The sequence below is a fragment of the Pagrus pagrus genome (assembly GCF_965226575.1).
Source record: "Pagrus pagrus genome assembly, chromosome: 3".
Lineage (NCBI taxonomy): Eukaryota > Metazoa > Chordata > Actinopteri > Spariformes > Sparidae > Pagrus > Pagrus pagrus.
In genome coordinates, this window is record NC_140187.1 from 2,706,401 (window position 1) to 2,729,421 (window position 23,021).

Here is a 23,021-nt window from a genome sequence, read left to right on the forward strand (position 1 = left end):
AAGACAGATTTGAAAATGTGAAAAAAATCATTTTACGATCCCCTCTGCACATGCACCCCATAAATGCATACAATAATACTAGATGTGTTTTTTGCAGAAAAAAAATATGATAACGTCATTAAATTCTGCTCAAACACTGTCAGCAGAGGAAGGAAAACACATTTCTTAAGAGCAAATTATAAAGCAAAATAGTTTTGAAAGGAAGACACTACATCTAGATAACATCTGTGAGAGCTTCAAAATTGATCATTTAGGTTTTGATTGTCGCTCAGACCTGCTGTCACTGCACTGCAGCAGGCTCCTCTGAGGGTGAAAGGGGAAGCGCAGGAAATGGAAACAAGAGCATAAATAGCAACAACCACAACTGATCCGAGTCTCTCTGCATCAAGATGTCACAGCTAACTGCCATTTGATGAATCAAATCCCAGAACTTAACAAGTAGTAAGCCTTCTTGGTTGACAGTAAGCACACCGAATCATGTACAGTTCAGGCAGCGCACTCAGCAGTCATCTTAAATAAGCTGTGGACAGATCATAGTAATATTTGGATCACAATCTTGGGCTAAGATGAATGTTAAAGTTTAGTTTAAATAACTAAAGTTTCAAATATGTTATAAAATGGTTAAAAATTGTAACAATAGTAAATGAAAACTTCACTCTCAGTATGAAAGTTGTTTGACTTGAGTATACGCACATCGTCAGTTTTTGACTAACCACCCATATCAAACCACTTCCTTTGGATTTTTTTCCTCCCATGTAACGTTCTTAATGGTTTAGATCAACTTTGTCTTTTCACATACTACAGCATGAATTGGAAAAGTCATGTTCTCCTCCTACAACCTGAACCAGGATCAGAAAACATCCACACAATAAAAAAAAACACAACTTACCTACGGTCATCAAGAATGTGTGGAAGAACCGATTGCTGCGTGTTCTGTCTTTGCTTTCGGCTCCGCACCAGTATATCCCACTGTCCTGTGCTGTTACTTCTCTCACTGTTATGCTGAAATTGAAATTGAAATTGGTCTTTGACTGTTGATGTATGACCTCTGACCTCTTCATGGAAAACTTCCCAGTGTTGTCGGGCTGTGTGCTGGTTACTAGAGGTTGACATATAGATGGATCTTCTCCCTTACAGATGAATATCTCTATCGGAGCATCATTCCGAAAAGAGCAATAGTATGTAAAATTCTGTCCAATATTTGGGGACCTTTTGAAGAACGTGATATCTGTGGATGGACAGACACACGGTCAGATGGACAGACGGACATAATTGCCATTTAATGACTGTAAAAGCATACATATTTCAGATACACCTTAATTATATGTGTGAGTAAAGCAAAAAGTTTCAGATGTGAGCGACTCACCTTCAACCTTCAGTCGTATGCTTCTGAGTGCAGCTCGGTAACGTCCATCATTTGACCTCACTCCACACCAGTAGACACCAGCATCACCTTTGGACACACGACTGATGGATATGCTGAAGCCACTGCTGGTTTCAGTGAGAGTGAATGTCTCGTTTGACTTTGGAGAAGATTTTGTTGATAAAATATCTTCACAGATTAAGTCGTTGTCTTTGCAGAAAAACTGGACACTGGACTCATCCTTTTTTCCTGGATAATCGCACGTGATGGTGGTTTTAGCTGTTTTGTACGCAGTTTGATTAAACGGTCCCGGGCAGCCATCTTTCTCTGCAAATAAAAAAAGGAAAGTATAACATGCAAACTGCAAGTAAGCTTACTTTATATTTTATTCTTCCCTGGTGTAGAGAACATTTTTAAATATCATTAAATACAGCAAGATTTGAACACCCTTGATTGCTAAAAACTTGGGATGCTGCATAAAAGGAGAATTAAAAACAGAGTGCAATCATTTGCTAATTATCTGTGTTGGCTGACAAAAGTTTTACAAAGTGTTCCCAAGCCCATTAAGTAACTCACAAGTTGACATCTTGGTTGTAATAAGAACCATATGAAACTTTATTTCTTATTTCATAGTGATACAGTCCGACCAGTTTTAAATTGGAGTTGATTAAAAGGGCCGGTCTCTTACCAACGACTAATTTCAGTCCCTCTGTGTCAGATGTGCATGTAGGTTTACATTGTTTGATGACCACCGTGAGTTTTTTATTTGTTGTATTATGGTACAGGGAAATGCTGGTTTCGTTTTCCCACTTATCCTTCTTAGTACTTCGTATGTCTGTTCGCCTTGGATGGACTTCAGTGTTTTTATTTCTTCCAGTAAATTTTGATTTTTTGCTGGCAAATTCAGCCCATCCCTCGAGGCATCCCTTCGGTTCAGACCTGGCCTCACAACCTGTAGATCAGACAAAGACAAAAGTTCACATCTTCTGAGGAGTACAGTAATTTGTGTTAAAACTTTTGGACGACTTTTATGTTATTTTATCACAATCCTTATGTGGAAAACCACCCTTTGTAATTTTCACAGCAGCGACAATCTGGAACAATCACTGTTGAGTCAAACTGTGTCCGTAACCAGTGTTTTCTATGTAAAAAAAAAAAAAAAAAGACAACGCATGTGACTACAAATACATGAAAGGGGTCACTTGTAGGCTCAAACCAACAGATCACCCAGCTGTGCAGAGCATTTTATCTTCTATCAGCTCAGTGTTTTTTGCTCTACATGCAACTTGCTCTCAGCAGGGTTGATACCAGCAGCAGTTTGAAGAAAAAAGGCTTTGTTAAACCCACTGTACACAACTTGTTTACCACCAAACAGCAGAAAGACAGCGTTAGCCACTAGCTGGTGAAGATTGTGGAGCATTTAGCAGCTAAAGAGCCAAGACAGAGTCCAAAGACAGAGCTGAACGAATGAATGCTAGTGATGTTCTTTTTCCACTGGATGTTTATCAAGCAACTGTTTGATAACAAGTTGGCAATGTCAACTTTAAGGATGACAATGAGTTAATGCTATGTTTAAAGCTCCCAAATGGCCACTTCGTAGTAAATACAGATTTAAACTTACCTGGGGAGAAAACTCGTTATGACAACAACATGGCAAAGGTTTAAGCATTTTAGTGCCAGTGTGTGTCTTGTCCACAAGGTGTGCAGGTGTACTACGTAGTTTTGGGGAAGACATTTGAACCAGAAGAGAAAGATCCAACAACTTCATTGACTGTTTTTATGCTTAAAGAAACTAAATAAGCAAATTACTGAATAAACTGAAAACTGAAATAAACAAACTGACAATGCAATTTCATAATGTTTTACTTTGTTTATGTTTGGCGGACCCTGCCACCTTTCTAGCTTTAAGCAGTGTTCAGGGGACCTTATTTTCCTCTGAGAGTAGCTTGTTTATTCACTTATGAAAAAATTAATATTTCTTAGTTTGTATTATTACCTCATTAATATAATATGAGATGATAATGTTGTAATATTAATATTCTGAGTTTGAAATTCTTCTCAAAAAACGACATAATGCCCCTTTTAATTAACAGGATAAAGGTTCTGTCACTACTGTGTTGGATGATTTACCAAAAGCAAGATGCAGAAAAATATTGAAATGATAATAAAATGCAGCAGACGTATTTTTTTTTTACCCTGTTGGTTTTAGTTTGTGAATCGGTAAGCTGCTGTGACCAATGCAAAAATAGAAGCTGAAGCCGCACCTGTTTAATTTCTGTGCGGACAGACTGTAACAGTTTTCTGTCAGACCTCTCATAACAGGAATCAGGCAGAAAAAGTCTTTTACCTGTCATCAGTGAGAAGATGAGGAGAAAAAGAACGCTCCTCATTTTGATGATCTTGGATGCAGAAATCTTTAGTTAAACGATCGGCAGTTTTGTCAGTTCCTCTTTTTGTTTGTTGGTTGATTACAGCATCTGCACAGCTGTGTTTCCTGAAATGTAATTTCAGTTACCTCAAAGTTACCCGCCCCCGTTCATATCTTCCTCTATCTTTCTTTCACTGTCACTGAAGTTTGTAAATCAGAATCAACTCAAACAGTCCCAGCTTCGCTGTTAAACTGAGGCCTCAACATGAACCGATTAATTAGAGTTATATCCCTGGCTATCATTAACAGAATTAATTACTGCGTTTGTTTGTAACTTTTGCATGTTGTCACAGATATCCAAGCAACCTTTAAGCATCACTTTCAGGTATGTTAATGGGAAATGAGGCTGTAAAAAGTTCACATCTGGTCTGGTATTTTTTGATGATGATGGGTGAGTGAAATATTCACAGTTAAGGTGTTGACCCCTGACCCCCTTGAAGTATGAAAGGTTTGTTACATGGTTTGATTTGAGTCAAAGTTTCTTTGTTGCTTCCCCTAAAATGTTGGCCTGTGTTATTGTATAGTTATGAGACTGTTGTTAGATCAAAGTTGTTCTCAGCTTCACCAAAAACTTCACAGACGTAACTAGTGAGAAGGTTTACTGTGATGTTGAAGTTTTCCCACTGACTAATAAGCTTGTAACAACACCATTAATACCCCGTAAACTGGCTTTTTACAAGAAAAGACGCTCACTATTTGTAGAGTGCTGCGTTAATTTACTGCTAATGCAAACCGATATGCTACGACCTACTGCTGCAGCTACACATTAAAAGCACCTCACGTTGACCTCTATCTCTGTCCTGGAATTTAAATTATTAAAGCATATATTACTGCTTTCACCCAGAGGAGTTAACATGATGTACGGGCTACAATTACAGTACACATATGTGCAATTTTTGCCTTACCTTTCCTGTACTTTCCTGTATTGTTAGTGTTTGTTCCTTGTTCCTGATTCCTGGTTTATTCTTTGTTTGATCTTATGTTTGTACTTAGATATGTTTATTATTACAGAGTACTTGAGTGACTTGATTGGTTTTACTCCTGGTTATTGCAACTCAACCCTGTCTCCTAAATATTAAGTTTATGGTCTACTAATTTGTTTTGCCAATTATGTTTTTAAATAAAATATATTTGCTGCCATGATTATGCTCCATGGCAACTTTGTTAAGCACATTAATAGCTGCTTTAGTGTGCACACAGTAGCTGTAGGGAAGTGGTACGGGTGGATGGTGGACACATGAAATATAGGACCTTGTCAATAGTGTCCACCCAGGCAACAACACCAAAGTACTTTGGTTTACGTTAAGGCTTTAGTTTTCAATACTGTCAGTATTTAACAGAGAACACGATCCACTGCTAATCTTAACCTAAATGTCACAATAAAGAGTTTCATCATGCTTCAGCTGTATGAAAATGTTACCGTTGTGATAATTATCAACATTTTGTGATACGTCAGCGTTCCCTCATTATGTTGATAGAAACGTGAGGCCATGAATAAATTGAATTGAGGACGTTCTTGTAGTATTCAGTAATATTAAAATGGATATAATGAAACAGCTAAATCCATTGCAAAGCTGTAATTTGTGTAAATAAAGTCATTTGCTAGAAAACAAAGATCCACACTTTCCCATATAATCTTTAATTCAGATCAACTAGTCCTCTAACGCCACATTTACAGATTTATTCATGTCTAACCCCGCCCCTAATCCAGACCAGTTGAACCTGGTGAGACATTAAAGTATATCCCCTTTAATAATATCACAAATTCAGCACAAGCTAAAGCAACAACATCAATACATATTAACTGTAAAAATACCAAATGATTAATTACAATGGTCAATATTTCACACACTGTCTAAACACCTGTATATATCTCATGCAACTATTATAAATTTAAATTAATATAACTATTATATAACATATCTACAACATCCAATATATATGAAGGGTTCATTTGTTTTTTTCATTTTGTATTATTTTGTTGCACACCAAGGAATATCAATCAGACTGGTGTTGTTTTATTCATTTTCAGAATGCTTATCTGTTGTTGCAAAATGAACTCTTCATATATTTTATATACACTGTAAATCATATCAACTACGATGTGCATATTGTCAACTTGGATTTACTTCTGCGGTCCTTTTTTGAGGTGGACGCTGATGTTGAACTGCTTTGTTGGTTACAGAACTGAAAACTTGTAATCAGTTACTAAACCTTGAATCAAACAAAGTGAACGATACAAGGAATCCATTAATGTCTCAAGTCTGTTTTAAATAGAAAAGGAATCGAGGTGTAAACTGTCGGGACTTCTCTCAGGGCTGCTGCGGCTCTTTGAGCTTTGAATAGAAAGGGTCTTCAGAAAGTCCTGATGGGTGATTGACAGTTGAGTAGGTGGGATGTTGGTCATTGTCGTTTACTGTAGAATATGTGTCACCAGCACTGACTTCAACAGAGCCGGTCTTAAAGCTGGAGTTGGAGCAATAATGTATGACAGAAGAGGGGTTTGTGGGAAAGTTGGCAGTGGTATATATGGTTTTGATTGCAGTTCCTGAGTCTGGCTCCTGGGGGCGCTCCTGTATCTCGTCATAGGTATGATCCTTCCAGAGCAGAATGAAAAACAAGATGAATGAGGTCTGCATCAGTAATCCTATATGCATAATAATCCTATATGCATCAATAATCCTAACAATAAGCACCAACCATACTGATGGCAGAAGACTACTAATTTCTCTGTGTATTTCTCAGTGTAGTGTGTGGACATCAGCGACGTCAGTCTTCATCAGACACATTGTCATTGTAGTCATACAACAACATTTTGGTTTGGTTTGGTTGTATGACTTCAATGACAAACAATTATCCCCTGAATTTTCCTAGCACCACAAGCAGAGTGCCATCAGATATGGTCTAGACATTCATGTCTTCATCAGGATGAACTGTTATGACTTTGCTGATCCCTCATCTTTTCATCTAGCGCCATCATCAGGCAAAAGTTATAATTTGTCTAAACACTAAAGATATTAGCCTTAACTGTGCTTTGTGTTTAAAGGGGCACTATGTAGTTTTGGAGAAGAAGTTCAAATTTGCAATTTTAATATTTACAATTTTAATTGGGTAATAAAACAAACTCAGAAATATGTATTTTCCATAACTGAATAAACAATCTATGCCCAGAGGAAAATAATGGTTGAAGACTGAGAAGTGCTTTGGAATATACATCAAATTCTGAATGTTAAAATATGCAGGCAATACTGTAACCCAAACATTAGGGCCTCTAGCATGTAACAGTCCATTTCCGTTGTTGTCCATTAAATCTGGCAACATGGACGCTTACACACACACACGCACACACACACACACACACACACACACACACACACACACACACACACACACAGAGTAAAACTATTTACACAAATATGTTTTCTTACCTCTTTGTTGTTCTGAGCTTTTTCGCCTCTTGTATTTTTTGAATGCTGGATTCCTGACAGAGAAAAGAAAATGTAAGAAAAAAATAAATTAACAAGTTGATTCTTGTCACTACAAAAATACGTATGCTTGTAAATATGTGTATATGTGTGTGAATGTGTGTGTGATATGACTGCAAACTGCGAGAAGTTTCTTACGTTTGTAGATGAAAACCAAAATAAGCGCAAGCACCAGCAGAGCTGCACAGACGACCACAGCAATGATTGCAGTCAACTGAGAGGAGCCTGCAAGAGATAAAACCACACAACAGGATGACCAGCCTTTTTTAAACCACCGAAACTCATCTGCAACGTTCACATCTTCCTCCTGCTTCTGCTGCAGAAGGCTTCAGAAAACTAAAGTGCTTTCTCACCGATACTCTGAACAGATGGAGTTGTAGGTGTTGATCTGGTTGAAGAAGCGACAGATGGTGTTGATGTAGCTGGAGGCAGTGAAGATAGACAACAGATTTCAAATATATAGTGGCAAGGTAAACAAAATTATAAAGTCCAACATGAGGTTATATCTTTATCACCTTTCTGTAGTTAAATTGCTTTTCGAAGCTGGATTTGCAAGATCATGTCATTCTGTAATCTCACAAAATTTTTTTAAGTGGTTTAGATGTGATGACCAACAAGAAAAGTGGCTGTTTGTTTGGAAACAATGCAGCTGCTCAAGAGTTTAGCGTAGATGCTGCTATTAGCATCAGTTATATCAGAACTGAAGAGAATACAAAATAAACCCACACATATTTGAACTATCCATGATTTGCACGAATGTGAAATGTCAACATTTTATCCTGGTTAAAGTTTCAGATGTGAGTGACTTACCTGTAACCTCCAGTCGTATTTGTGTGAGTGTAGCTCGGTAACTTCCTGTATTGACTCCACACCAGTAGACACCAGTATCACTTGGGGACACGTGACTGATGGATATGTTGAAGCCACTGTTGGTCTCTGTGAGAGTGAATCTCTCGTTTGACTTTGGAGAAGATTTTGTCGTTAAAATATCCTCACAGGTTGAACCCTTCTCTTTGCAGAAAAACTTCTCATCGGACTCGTATTCGTCTCCTGGATAATTACATGTGATGTTGGGTTTTGTTGAAGCAGTTTGAATAAATAGTTTCTGGCAGTCGTTTTTCTCTGCAAACAAAAGAAGAAACGTAAACATGTAAAATCTCTCCAGTGTATCTGTCATGACTTGACTATATGTCTTCATGGCAAATAGATTATCCTACCTATTGGATTGACTTGAAATAGGAGGAGGCTTGACTCAGTGTGGAATTTAATTTCAAAATCCTGGAAGTATTGTCTGTATACCTGTATGTTTGCATGTGTGACACGTTAGTTCTTTCAAATCTGTCACCAAACTATGGTTTGTGTTGTCATGTAGCCTACACATATATAATATAAAACCAAAAAACATTTTTTATTGATATTTTGACAAACTTAACTCTCTATAACTGTATTTGTATATATTCAGAACATTAATAAAATATTTGTATTTTTTCTCTGCACACACAATCACGTTGATTCTTGTTGGCACATAATTGTAATACATAATTTATTCCACTAGAGGTCTCTCAATCAAATAAAAACAAAAGATTGACCGTTGTAGAAAAGGATCTATTAATGCGACTCAGGCACAGATGAAGTAATGTTTTCAAGTTTAGTCTCGTTTGATGACTTCCTCTCTCACTCTCTGACTCTGTTGGAAGTCTGAAGTCTGAAGCGACTGATGACCGAATGAAACACACTCTTACCTTAAATAAATAGATAATAAATGATTTTGGATTTCTGTGTTTGAACATTGTTGGGATGTAACTACACAACTAAGCAATACACCATATAACAAAGTCTATTTGTTTTAGACATTTTAATGCAAAAAAATTATATCCTTAAAGCTGGAGTTTGTAGAATGTGTGAAAAACGCATGAGACTGGGATGGAAACAACTGCGCTCCCCCCTCCCTGTTTCGACTCCGTAGCTCCACACTTTCACTTTCCATTCTCGAGGACGCGCGCGACTGTAGCGCTTGTAATATTCACATCGGAACTTTTCTGTCACAGCTGCTAACTTTTACGCTTTCATGTCCTCTGTATGTCGTGTATATGTAAGGGTATTGACAATACATTTGACGTTGACTTTGGCTCTGACTTGCTTGCATAAAGCTAATCAAATCACAACATTACTCGTCAAGTGTGACCACAAACAGCCTGCTTTATTAGATTCACGGTCATTTCAACTACACAGCCAATTACTACCACACATTTAGATTATCAGCTACCTAAAACTTGCATCGGAGGCTCACCTGTCCAGGAGAAGAACAGCAAGCTCAGAATCCAACTTCAGCCTTCAACCTCAGATATGCTTGTCCAATGTTTACATACGATTTATTCCATCTATTGTCACTCTCCCTCTTAGACTCTCGTTTCTCTACATCGGTCTTCCTTTTTTTGGCTTGCTTAGCCGTGTACGCTTTTGTTGGTAATGCCGGGATAGCGACTTTTCCTGCCGAGATGTCTGCCGTTGCACCTTCACGGAACGTAAATGCGCATCGACTTTGGTCGAGCAACCAATAGGAACGCCCAAAACAGCTTGCTCTGTAAAATGAACTGTGATTGGCTGAACACTGCCGTCACTGATTTTTTAAAGCCTGAATACAGAGCCAAGAGGAGACACAGAAGTCCAGTGTTCTGTCATAACACTATGAATTACAATATGCTGAAAGGTTATTATTGATTTTTGACTAAATGACGCCAGAAATAACTTACACACTCCAGCTTTAATGTTATCTTTAACAATTGTGTACTGACTAGTTTCTTTGCTCAACTTCCCGTGTCCTCTGACACACTATGCAGCATAGGAAAAATATATTGTGATCTAACAAAGGACATGAGAGATGGTGAAAAAAAAAATATGCCACACTTCTTACCAACTTTAATGTCTACTTCTTCTTTCTCATCTGATGAATTTTGAAACTGACACTCGTACTCTCCAAAGTTCTTAGGTCTTAGTCGTTTGATGGCCACCTTGAGTTTTTTATGTTCTGTGTCATGGTACACGGAAAATCTGTATTTATGTTCCCACTTATTTTTTGCTGTGCTTTTGATCCAATTTTCATTTGGCTTTTCTACAACAACACTGTCATATTCTCTTTCTGGTGTTGGATAATTGCAGGTGAATTCGACCCATCCTCCTTGGCATCCCTTCACTGTAAATGAGGCCACACAGCCTGTAAATCAAAGAGAAAAGTTCATATCATGACAGATTCTGAAACAGTCGTCTGGATATGATCTCTAACAACAAAACATCTGGATCATGCTGGGAAACAGTTTCAGGAATAATTACTTGTTCACAGGTTTGTCAAATTAAACTTGTTTTCATTGAAAGCTACCTCTCATTTCTATTTTTTGGTAATATGAGACAAAGTTTTGGGAGACTCAGCAGAAAGGTCTTTGGCTCACTGTTGTGACTACCTGTAAATTATATGTATAACTTTTATTATCCCGTACGTGTTTCTGTCTGTTTTGTTATTGTGATGTTTGTTATTGTTGTTTTGTTTTAGAGACTACAACAGTCAGTGACAATAATATGCAGTAAATCTTATTTGAATGATTTTCAATTTTGAAAAAACAAAACAAAAACAAAATGTTACTTCCTGTCCATTAGAGGAGTTTGTATGTATTGATTATCCTCCCTTAGCGACTGTTTTACATCTGAATTAATAAGGATTGCTGTATTTTCTTCTGATTGCGGGAGTTATAGAGCTGTAAAGGATTGCTGTACAGTCTATTGCCATAGGATTTCTTCTCGTACTGAGTAAAGCAGTATTGTAGTAAAGCGCATTAACACACAACAATTAGCTCAAACCAGAACATACAATATGTTTGGAAACAATTTTTTTAGAGGTCCTGGTGAAACATTTATTATACAACTACACTATGTAGTTTTGGAGAAGAAGTTAAACTCAGAATTGAACTGAATAAACAAGCTGTTCTCGGGGGCCAATAAGGTCCCAGAACACTGTTTGAAGCTAGAAAGGTGGCAGGGTCCGCCACATACAAACAAAGTAAAACAGTATGAAATTGTGTTGTCCTTTAGGGTCAGTTTGTTCATTCAGTTTATTCAGTCATGAAAATAAAGAGTTTGTTTATTTAGTCTGTTTAGACACAACATTTCAGTCAGTGACGATCTTTCTATCTTCTGATTAACATTTCTTCCCCAAAACTACAAAGTGCACCTTTTAATTTCAATATCAGGTAATTGTAATCACGTTACCTGTCATCAGTGAGAGGATGAGCAGAAGAAAGCTCTTCATTGTGTAAATTTAGTTTCCTCTGAGCGGTGTGTCTAACCAATCGGTCAGTCTCGAGTGTTGTGTGTCCTGAATTTCTGTAGTATGTTAAAGTTGCCCCCCCCCCTTTTCTGTCAATCCTTCCGTCACAATCGCTCCTTCCTCTTTACACCTTGTTTCTGTACGTTGGCTGCAAAGAGGAAATTAGTGGTGAGAGAGTGAGAGAGAGAGAGAGAGAGAGAGAGAGATCACATTTGGATTAAAAGGAAGTACCTGATGTAAACACAGCATGTCAGAAATGGAATAATTGAAAGTAACTATATTCACATATAAGGAGGAGACACACAGCGTCGTCATGGCCATTATTTGGATTTGATTAAACATGTAAATTATATCTGCATCATAAATCCACAGTTCCTCAATGTAAAAACGGGTGACTTAATGAAGCAAGAGGCTCTATTAATGCTTAAAGGAGAAGTTGTGGGTTTCAGCAGCGTTAATGTCAGCACAGACTATTGTTTTTGAACCAGAAGCTAGCAAAGCTTCAGAGAAAAAAGGGAACTGACAATAATAATGATGACTACAAGTATGACTTTAAATACAATAGCAATGATGATACACCCCCCCGCTTTCTACAAGTTGCTGTGTTTTACAGGATTGCATCATGAACCTTGAAGGCTCTGTAGAGCCGACAGGATGTGAATCATGTTGAGTTCCCTGCCAACAACACAAAACCAAAACAAACTGCTGCTAATGAGGTGCTGTCTTATACCTAGCTATTCCTACCTCATTAGATTTAATTGCCAAGCTATTTTAAATAGATAAATCTGTAATATTTTATGTGCTTTTATTTTTCTGATTCACCTGTTGATGTTTAAGTGTGATACAGCTATTTCCAATAAAACAGTAGTGAAACATGTTGGGGCATTTGAACATACAGAGACAGACAGGAGAAAGAAATATTAAGGCAGGGATGCTGTGGGGGCCAAGTTTAATATGACATATTTTAGATTTTAAGTAATTGCCTTCCAGCAGTCGGGTTAATATCTTGCTTCAAGCTCCCATGAAGCCACCACTGTTTGATTCCTCAGACATGCGTTGCAGGTAATGATTGGTGTTTTAGGCAATATTGCAAAATTCAATAAAAAAATCTAGGGGGCTTCTGGGCTTATTGTCGAGGGAACCAGGGCGATGCTTACTTCTGGGTTAGCCCACAAAAATACGTCATCACTACAGCGCTCTCTAGCATTGAATCAGTGATGCCCAGCCACAATAAACACTCCTCTCCAACAGTGTCATAAAAATCCGAGAAGTTGTTTCATCGGATGCAAATTACTCTTTGCTCCGAAGCGCAGGATGAATCATCAACATGTGTGTATTGTTTTCTATGAAATTACTCTCAAGCAGAGATATTATAAGAAAGAGACAGATCACTTCAGGCTTCTAGACTAGAGAAGTCTGTTACACGAGATGGTTGTATCACACATATCCCGCCCCTTTCCTCAAAAGACATAAAAGAAAAACGCTTTTTAAACTTTATTTTGAGGCAAAGTCACTGGGATCCTTACTCATTCTTACATGTTTATCAGAGGCATGTGTCTCCATACATACATACATGTAAGTATCTGGATTACTGTGTCTTTAGCTTTTAGCTCAGATGATCAGTGATGAGCTGCAACAAATCATTGTTAAATGGGTGTTTGGCCTAACATGACTTGGAGTCAAAACTGGGAAGCGAGCAGAAGAAAGGTCTTGCGACAAAAGAGACAGTACGTCGCAGTACAGGGCTGGTTGAGAAAATGTGGTCAGTGAATGTGCCCTTGAGGCACTGAAGGAGCTTTCACCACCAGTTTTCAACAACAGAGTGTGTAAATGTGTGAAGCAGTGTGTTACTGCAGCAAAACAAGTGTAGAATAATAAAAATATCATAAAAGTGGTTGCAGAAGAAAGTTAAAGGAGCATGCTGTAGTGTGTGAGTACCATAAGTCCTCACACTGACCTCCACACACACACCATCGGATTGTGTTGATTGTGTTGAAACCTACAATTTAAGGCCATCTCTCACAACTAATAAAACGGATCATTTTCTTAGACAGTCCTCTCTGGGTATCTTGGCTGTGTAGACTGGGAGGGACACCCGCCTTATTTCACAAACACTAATGTTTTTTGGCCGATGCCGTGGGTTTGGAGTCTGATAACGTATGTCATCTGCTCCAAGTGAAACATGGAACAATGGCTGAGTGTGTGTTTATGGTTTATGGGTGTGTTTGCGATCCGTGGAGCTGCCTGCCAATCTGGAAAGAAAACACAGATAAGATAGAGATTTTATATGGTAACGGGTTTGGAGAGCAAATCCAAGCGCTCAAACACACACACAAATTTCTCGTTGGTTGCTGTTTATAAAGACTGGCTGTGATTTATTGAGCTCTATTAGTTATTTACAATCTGCTGGTGAGAAGAGCATTTACAGGGGTGATTGCATCAACAGCAGACTTTGATGAGGGAATCAACCTTATATGTGATGGTGTCAGTGGATATTTATGATTTTTGTGTTGTTACCATGGAGTTATTTTACTTGGCATCCCAGGTGTGAATACAACAAGATGTAACAGAAGGCATAGGCAGCGGATGACGATGAGGAGAGGGAAGGCTAATATAAAACATCGTTATTATGTTCGTAACTAAACTGTTATAACCAACAGAGCTATTTATTTAGATCTGTTATTGAGCCCGTTCACAACCAGAACCAACATCATCATCAGGGGAGGCGCGTAGAAACAACTGTTTTTAGTTTTCAGAGCACATGCCAAAAATACAGACCCCAGAAAGTATTAAACCTCTCTCGTTTTTAAATGCATCCAAAATAGACAAACACAGAGAGAGAGAGAGAGGCAGAGTCTGCTTTCAGTATTTTAAGTGTTTCCATCCTCACAGTTTTGTCCCTGCAGCAAATATCGTGGCACATTTTAGCAACAAAACAAAACGCTGTGGTTATAATGTTTAGACTCTGATGGAACTTTATATGACGAGGCCTCTCGATCCACAGAGTATCCTGCAGATATTTGCAATTTCAATATGTTACTTATTGATACTCTCCATAACGACTTCTGCTATCCATTGATGAAGCTCTAGGTGACGCGTGACTGTAATGCCTATTATTTAGGAATATAATTTGAAATGCTTAAAGTAGGAAAACTTTGTAAAACTAGGAAACTTCACCAGGCAATACTTAAGGAAGTTTATAACACAGTTTAAGAGTAGATGTGAGAAGACACGTCATCAGGGAACTGAAAAAATAATTAAACAGATTTGTACTATGATGTTCTGAAAAATGAACAGAAGAATGTTATTTTATTGAGATAAATGTATTTACTTCATGCTTGTGAAACACGAGTAGAGGTCTATGTGACGGGTTTACACGACTGAATAGATACAACAGGATTTCTAATGGTGTGAAGCAGTGATGTTGTGATGAACCTGTTAGAGGTTGCAGGAGCTTCACTGTGAAGTTTGATTGATGAGGGTTAATGTTACCCTGGAGTTAGGGGAGCTGTAGTGTGTTTATTCAAGGGTTTAAAAGCCTGTCAGTAACCAGCGGCTGCAGGATCAACTCCTGAAAATTCCACTCTGTAACAGTCAGACACACGTTCATCCCGCCCACCAGGCTAAACCCCGTCACTGATTGGCACACAACAAGGGAAGAAGCTCTGCAACTGGTTAATAATGTGATCCATCATTTTGAAATAAATAAGCCACCAATTTAACTCTCATTAAAGCTATATTTCACTTCTGAAAAGCCACTAAAGCAAGTAGATAAAGTTGCTTTGAGAATTACTTTTTCATAGTGTTTCTATACCATTAATTCACTGACTGACCTTTTTAATCTTCAGAGCCTCTCTTATCAGGTCTTGAATTACTTTTGTGATACAGTTAGAATGAAGCAGATAATAAAGTATAAACATGATCATCACTAATGGTGGGAAATCTCCTTCCAGTAATGCAAAGCTTTTGAAATCTAAAGTCTTTCTGAAGATATAACTGCAGTAAATTCCTTTTTTTTCCTTAAAGTAATGATATGTTTTTACTCCCTCCCTGAAAGCATTCCTGTCTCCTTTTCTTCCCCCGGACAGAAACACTTGACAAGGAGATTAGTTTAGATGCTACTGTGTATAAACTATGAGACATTTTCATTAAATAAAACATTATTATCTCTTAATGCAACACAGAAAAAGCCTGACCTCTTTATTTCATGTTTGGACAACAGCTGTCCATGTAGAAGAGCTTTTCAGTTGAGCGCCCACAATGTTGAAACAGAAAAAAATCACCATTAACTATTATTATCACTTCGTAATGTTCAGTGCACGCCAGGAGATTTTTTTTTTTTTTTGAGAAATATTTTAGACATCTCTAGGGCTACAGCTAATGAATATTTTCATTGATCATTACTTAATTGATCAGTTATTTGGTCTATATTTTGGGTGTTTTTTTTCTTTTTCAGCAGCTCAGTCTCCAGGATACAATGTCAGCAGTAAATGTTTCTGCAAACCACAGAAACGTCCAAGGTTGACATTTGTACCAAACGTGGCATCTCGTGTTCACATTATATGCTCATAAGACACTTTCAGGAGGTGGAGGGGGAGGTGGTGGCGTTACGACAGGCAAATAAGGCCGCCAAATGGCCGACTGCAGGTCCACCTGTACACCTGTGCACTTTTCCAGCCATTTATGTGGCATCAAAACCAAGTGCTTTTCCCGGAAGTCAGACTGTCTCCATGGTCCATGGATTGGGGCAAAGCGGGTATTTTAAGCCAAACCACCATGATGTTTTCTTAACTCTAACCAAGTGGTTTTTGTGTGTAAACCTAATCAGAACATAAGCACAGTGTAATGACAAGAGAGAAATAGAAAATTCAACCTAAACAAATGTAAAGTTGCAACACCAAGAGACGTTCAGTATTAACTTATATTAATTCATTGATCATAGTGTAATAACGTCTGTAATTATTCAACTGGCACACTTCAGGCTTCATATATATATATGTTTTACATAGAATTAAAATTTTGATGAAAACAGTTCACAGCAACTATTCATTCATTAATTCAAAACAGCCATCTGGTATAGTGTCAGCAGAAACTGAGCATTACACAATAAGCCTCACAAAGTTAGTATTTACTGAAGGAGTCTACGCACAAAAACAAGCATCAGATAACTAAAAAGATAACAAAATAAACTTGTTCCAAATTGCCTGAAAAGATTCAGAATAACACTGATTTGACATGATTCAGTCTTAACGTACCTCCTCTGCTTCCCGGTCTCCTCGGCTCTGATGTCTCTCCCTTCTGTGCTGATGGAGAATGCTCACTACAGTACAATACTGTTTACATGCTCTGGTTGCTAGATTTAAGTTAGAATTTTAATATTAAAATATTGAGGTCTCAGATCTTTATCATTACCAGGAAACTGGCATGAACTCGTCCTGTAGGAGAGAGGTATGTTAATAATGGAAAACAAAGATGTCACAGCAGATAAAATTTACATCTCACACAATAGAACCTGAAATAAACATAAAGATTAATCCAACTGGAAAGAAGAGACGTCTGTATTTTTACCTAGTGGTGTCAGACCTTTGGACGCTTCTATAAACAAATTGTCTGATTTTGCATAATTTAAAAAAAAAAAGAGAAGTAAGAAGAAACCACACAAATAAACCAGCCAGTGTGCTGGATTTGGTTTATCAATCCAGTTTCAGCTAATGTTATTTAGCAACAACATTTTCTGGAGGTACTGAAGGAATCACTGAAGCTTAAAAAAGATCAACCCATCATAATATCATGACTCTTTCAGATAGAAGGCTTCGCTCCGAGCCATAAAGTCTCCTGTGATCTCTGAGGTGCTTCGTGTAAAATGATAAATGTCTTTAGTTTTTTTAATCTTCTTTTCAGAGTCATAAAAGCTCAACAAATATGACTGAGTGTAATAAAAGTCAAGAAAAAGCAATCTTCAAGATAAACACAGACAAAGATTGGAGCTCAGCTTTAAGTGACTCTCACAAAGCCTGTCCGATACTTGGAAACTTTTCGGCCTAAGAGTGACTGATACAGTTGCATTTGTACCTAATTTGGTCAAAATGTGTCTGCAGTGCTTTCATCTGAAAGGCCATTTCTACTGAACATGTTAAACAATTATTAAGTTCACGTTGAGGAGTCTACGTGCTTCAATACTTCAGTCAAAGGGGTGTTATATGTTTTTTTTTGCTTTAACCCATCAGTAGCAATCTGTCCTGTTTATTGTAAATAATTTCCAGCCGACACAGAAGGTGTGATGATAGTTCAGAACATGTTGATAGAGGTTCTCAGTCATCTAGGTCATGGTAATACTAAGTGCTGTATCGTAGAAAACTGGACTGGTTTCAGTTTGAGACGAGACGTTTCACCTCTCAAGAGGCTTCTTCAGTTCAAACTAACTGGACGGGAGTTGCGGGCTTTTAAACTCTGTGTGGGAGTGTCCTTACAGAGTCGTTAAGGACACGTGTGAGCTCTGAGTTTCAGAGTCGTTAGGGCCACTTGTGGGTCGTTGAACCAACCGGCCTTCATGTGGGTTGCTAGGGCCAGGTGAGCTCAGGTGTGAATGGTTGTTAAGCTGTCTGGGGAGGGAACAGTTTAGAACAGCTAACTAAATAAATATGTAATTATTGTTGCATTATTACTTACAGTTTAATTGTTCTTTTTCATGATGTGATTTCAAAGTGCATAAATCTAATTTATCTAAAAAGCATATCTCATTAATAACAACGTTTCACTAACTTTAGATTGGAGATTTCATTTTCCTGTTTGGCCACAGATGGAAGAAAATGGCAGCTTGAGTTTAGTCAGTCACTTGAGTCAGTTAGTCTGAGGTGTCGCTGTTGAGTTGATATCAAAGATGCTCGCAAATATAATAGAAACTCAGACAGGATGGACAACCGTACCCAGAAGTGGCTGTTGTTGTTAGTGCGAGGTCACAAAGGCTCGGTCCAAACTGCAAGACTGGTAGGGAAGTTGGAACAGGTGTACAGGTGGCCGGAGGAGGTCCAATGATTGGGTAACTGCAGCGGGGAGTGGCAGAAATGTACAATGCCAACATTTTATTACATCTAGAGACTGGGCTGCCAGTTGGAGAAACTAACACTTAACTTTTAACTGGTAATTTTTCTGCGTTTGACCCTGAATCCACAAAAGTAGCAGCACATTTCAAACATGTTGGAAAAGGAGCAACAAAAGACTGTGAAAGTTGTGGAATGCTCCAAAAACACCTGTTTGGATCATTCCACAGGTAAACAGGTTCATTGGTAACAGGTGATAGTATCATGATTGAAATGCTCGGACGTTGGACACGAGGATGGGGCGAGGTTCAACGCTTTGTCAAACACATGGGCTTAGGAACACTTCGTAAAACTGTGGTCAGTAAACCCAGTTTGTTTGTAAATGATTTAATTCTGTTTTTATTTATGTTTTACGCAGCGTTCCAGAAGATGAAGTTATTCCTGCAAAGGTTTGATTGGATGATTGTTTCTCCAACTGGCAGTAGATTGTAGATCTTATAACCAAGTTCATCCCTTTTCACCTAGTTTTCTATGACAGATTGGTATTTATATGTATGTATAATAGTTGAAGACAACTATTCCTACATATTTTCTATCAATGTAGAGTTGATGCATTCAGCTCAGCTGTGTTATTCATTCATCCTGTCATTCCTTCTTCTGTCTGTCCACTCAGTGTGTATGTGTTAAACCCTCCCTCTGGTTCGGTGAATGAGCCTCTCAGGTTACATCCCATCATGTGTTTTCGCAGGTGTTGAGAATTACAAAGTGTGAGGAGGGTCAGGACCTCATCCATCACAGCACCGCTACACTATCAGGTTCAGACATTATTTCACATCTTGGACGCTAAGTGTGCCACACGGTTTACGTTCATAGGATAGTCCACATACTGTAGTGGAAGTAGAAGTAGGTCGATAATTAAACCATCATGTGACAGCAAACATCTGTCCTGCTGAAGTGTCCCAGCAGCAATGAAATCCGTGATCTTCTTTACATCCCACCCAAAGTCTTACAAAAAAGAAAATAAGATAAATAAGTGGATCACTGATATATACAAAAAATCAGAAGCAGAACTTTTATTCTCTTGATGTTGAATCGTCTCTGTGAGTCTGTACCAGCGTCCCTGCACCACCAGCAATGATGAAAGTAACAGAAGAGTTTCAGCAGTGCAACGTGAAATATAAACAAAGATCCCTCTTCTTTGTAGAGCAATGATTGATTCTGCAGATTGTAGTCAAACTTGAACTCTATTAGAACCATGATGGTTGTTTTCTCATTGAGACTTGGTCATCTGAAACCTGAAGACAGGAAATCTGTCTTTCTCTCTCTTTCTGTTGGTCTGTTTCTGTCTCTCACTCTGAATGTCTGTCTCCACAGTCCTCCTTATTTTGTCTGCTTCTTCTTGACGGTATCTATGTTTTCACTCCCATCTCTCATCTCCTCTGTCTCTCAGACACTTTGTCTGAAGTAATCCTTTTTGGCTTTACACATGGAAGAGAAACAATATTGCTAAATGACATTAGACATTAGATTTAATCAAAATCATCAGTTCATGGTGAATTTACACAAAAAAGTTTTCCCTCATGTGCTGTACAGTACAAACATTATCAATTACTGACCACCCGCCCAAAAACATAAAGTATTAGAGAAATTAACCCACCTTTTCTGCCTCAATCAACTCATCTCAGACACAGCCTGTGATTTTCTACACAACCTGAATCACTCAGTGATAGAACCAGTAGTCCTGTAACGGTGTAATCGGTCACCAGGTCATAAAAACTGATAAACCACGATGTGGTTAATGTGTCCAAGATCAAGGAAAGAGGATGAAGACAGAAACAGATGGACAAATAAAGAGACAAACATCAAGTTTGGGAAAAAACAGACTAAGCTGAAATCAAATCCTTGAATAAAAAAAAAAAACACATCCTCATCCGTCCGTCCGTTCCCACAGAGAGAAGGTGAAAGGGTTGGTTCATGACTCGTGTGCCCTCAGTTATTCCTGATATCAGCCTGAAAAGAGAGTTTACGGACATCTCCAGGACACAGAACTGGAGAGCACAGAGATGTCTCTCAACATGTCGTCCTAAATAATCCTCTTTGACATCCTGGGATGACTGCAGCTGAAATTTTGAAATGTTTTTGGCATACAGACGTTCAAAGATGATAACGTTTATTGGAACTGATCGGATTTCAATGACTTCATAAAAACTAAAGTAAAATAATAAGAGAAACATTTTTTGTCTTCTAGTTGTGTCATGACATACTGCACCGTTCCCTTCTGGCCACATTTGGTACCAAAGTGGTGTCTCTCCAGAGCAAAACATAGTTTATCTCAATTACCATGTTCACTGTGAAGCACCCATCCTAAACCCTTAACTACTCCAGACTCAAACCCGACTGTCAAACTAAGACTAATGATGTTGCAACACCAGCCTTTGTAAAAACAAAAATGACTCTTCCAAATGAACTATTTCAGCACAAACCTTTACATCTATATGTTTGTATGAGACATCTACTGGATGGATTAATATATACTAAAAGTAAGGGTATGATTTGATGTAGAAGTGGAGAACAGGGCAAACAGCAACACTAGACATGCCTGTGATGCATGTGCAACAGCATACCACCTAACCACAATGTCCTCGGTTGATTTCCACAGAGGACCCATGTTATGTCATACCACGGTCTCACTCACCTCTTTTCCTGTCTACCATCAAATGAAGGCAAGGATGTACAAAGTACCTTAAATAATACATTTTTACAGGGAACAGGGACGTCTGCAGATTATTAAAATGCTTTGCAAAGATTGAGTTTCGTCAGTCTCACTTCACCCGTTTGTTGGCTGGTCAGATGCTGTAACAAAAATCTCAAACACACAACAAACAAAATCATCCCAGACTAGGGGTCACTGTGGTGTACATGTGTTTTGTAGAATTATTCTCAATCCTAGTCTCACAGCTGCTCCTGATGACCCATTAATCTAGTATATACCCTAATCTCACGGACACTCATGCAAGACTCTCTCTACTCCGGACTGATTTCCTGTTGCCGACCCTGCCTGTCTCTGATCTACCCGTCATGTCTGCCCTCTGTCCTTGACCTTGAGATCGTCTTCTGCAGCCTTGGTTCTTGTTTCGCTTGTGGCTGTCTGGTGTTACCACTCTACGACAACGCTGCAGTGCGAGTGTTTCCTGCGGTCCAGAGACTTTCACTCTGTCGCCACATTTGCCCTTGTGTGTGCGTCCTGTGAAGACCCACCTGCTGGCTGTCCAATCCTCTGCCTTCACAACTACGTCACCTGCCTTCTCCTACACGGTACCATTGCCTGATATTGAACTGGACTGTGTGTGAGTTTGTAACACTGAATCAACACTCAACACCATCTTCAAATAGAGTTGTTCCTGTACTGATACCAGTATTGGAAATGATTCAGATGCTGCCAAAAAGGCTGGTATCAATAGCGGGTATACAAGTCTGTGCAGCGATCCATTTCCATATAATAGCGTAGAAAAAGGTCCCGCTACTTCTCAGCAGCATCACACACACCTGTATACCACTAACATACTAACACTAGAAATACTAACTTTTTAATGGCATACGTAGCAAAGTTCAGTTATCGGGGAGGCTGTGATATCACTCAAACTTTTTTTTTATTGTGTTTATGCTCCTTCAGACTTTTCGATGAGGTAGCATAAAAGATGATAAATATATAATAAATATGAATCCATTAAGAAATCATCACTAACACATCAATAAAAACTGTCCATGGATAAATGAGGACATAATTAAAACCTGCCGCACACTTGGGGGGAGAACAAAAAGATTAATTAAAAATCAGATGTCTGGGCTCATGCCTCCATCAGGGTGGAGAAATAAAAATCAGATGTTAGAGAGAACTAAGTAAGTAACTAAGCAAGTGTTTTTAGTCATTTATAAGACTTCTTTCTTTCTAAAACATGAATACAGAATGATGCACTGGGAGGATTTTGAGCAGGAACATCCGCTCTATGTATCGCAGCTCTGTGTGCTGGGCTCTCTGTCCACTCCTGTTCCCATGAGAATGATCTCCGGTTGGGGCAGAAGCCACTCGCTGTGTAACCCCTCTGCTCTCCTCCAAAGGACCAGTTGGCTAACATTGAATGCCCCGCCAAATTAAGATGTATGCCGCAGAACAACAGTAACAGTAGACTGAGGTCAGGCCGGGCTAAAAATAAAACTCTATTATGTCAAAATAAATAAGTGGTAAGACGATGAGAGCAGCTTTTTATCTTCATGTCCTCTTTGACCAGCAGGGGATGATGCAGTCTTTGCTTCGTTTTTATTTTTTTAAGCTGAGATGTCACTTTTAACATTTTAATCTTTGTGCACAGATCTGTAAGTGTGTCTC

The 23,021-nt window shown here is 38.5% G+C and overlaps 3 protein-coding genes across 4 annotated transcripts in view; 1 reads left to right on the top strand and 2 right to left on the bottom strand.

Annotated features, from left to right (window-relative positions):
• The window catches only part of angpt4 (angiopoietin 4), a 72,847-nt gene that overhangs the window by 5,427 nt on the left and 44,399 nt on the right, over window positions 1-23,021 (top strand). Inside the window, exon 3 of one of the 2 annotated variants that reach the window (XM_084349601.1) lies at window positions 21,755-21,981. The exons of the other annotated variant lie outside the window; for it this stretch is intronic. The gene's annotated coding sequence lies outside the window, so the exon portion shown is untranslated. The remainder of the gene's footprint in view (window positions 1-21,754; window positions 21,982-23,021) is intronic. 2 annotated transcript variants of the gene reach the window in all.
• LOC311254817 (uncharacterized protein) lies at window positions 281-3,776 on the bottom strand (the record flags this gene model as incomplete). The annotated part of the gene is made up of 5 exons (XM_084348812.1): window positions 3,711-3,776; window positions 2,052-2,315; window positions 1,367-1,690; window positions 890-1,228; window positions 281-303 (listed from the first exon to the last, which is right to left on the bottom strand). Exons 1-5 carry the CDS (start codon window positions 3,751-3,753, stop codon window positions 281-283), a joined length of 993 nt encoding a protein of 330 aa, XP_084204938.1. The 5' UTR covers window positions 3,754-3,776.
• LOC311254818 (uncharacterized protein) lies at window positions 5,483-11,576 on the bottom strand (the record flags this gene model as incomplete). Its single annotated transcript, XM_084348813.1, has 7 exons — window positions 5,483-6,388; window positions 7,220-7,272; window positions 7,415-7,501; window positions 7,630-7,698; window positions 8,087-8,326; window positions 10,191-10,304; window positions 11,537-11,576. 7 exons carry the CDS (start codon window positions 11,574-11,576, stop codon window positions 6,104-6,106), a joined length of 888 nt encoding a protein of 295 aa, XP_084204939.1. The 3' UTR covers window positions 5,483-6,103.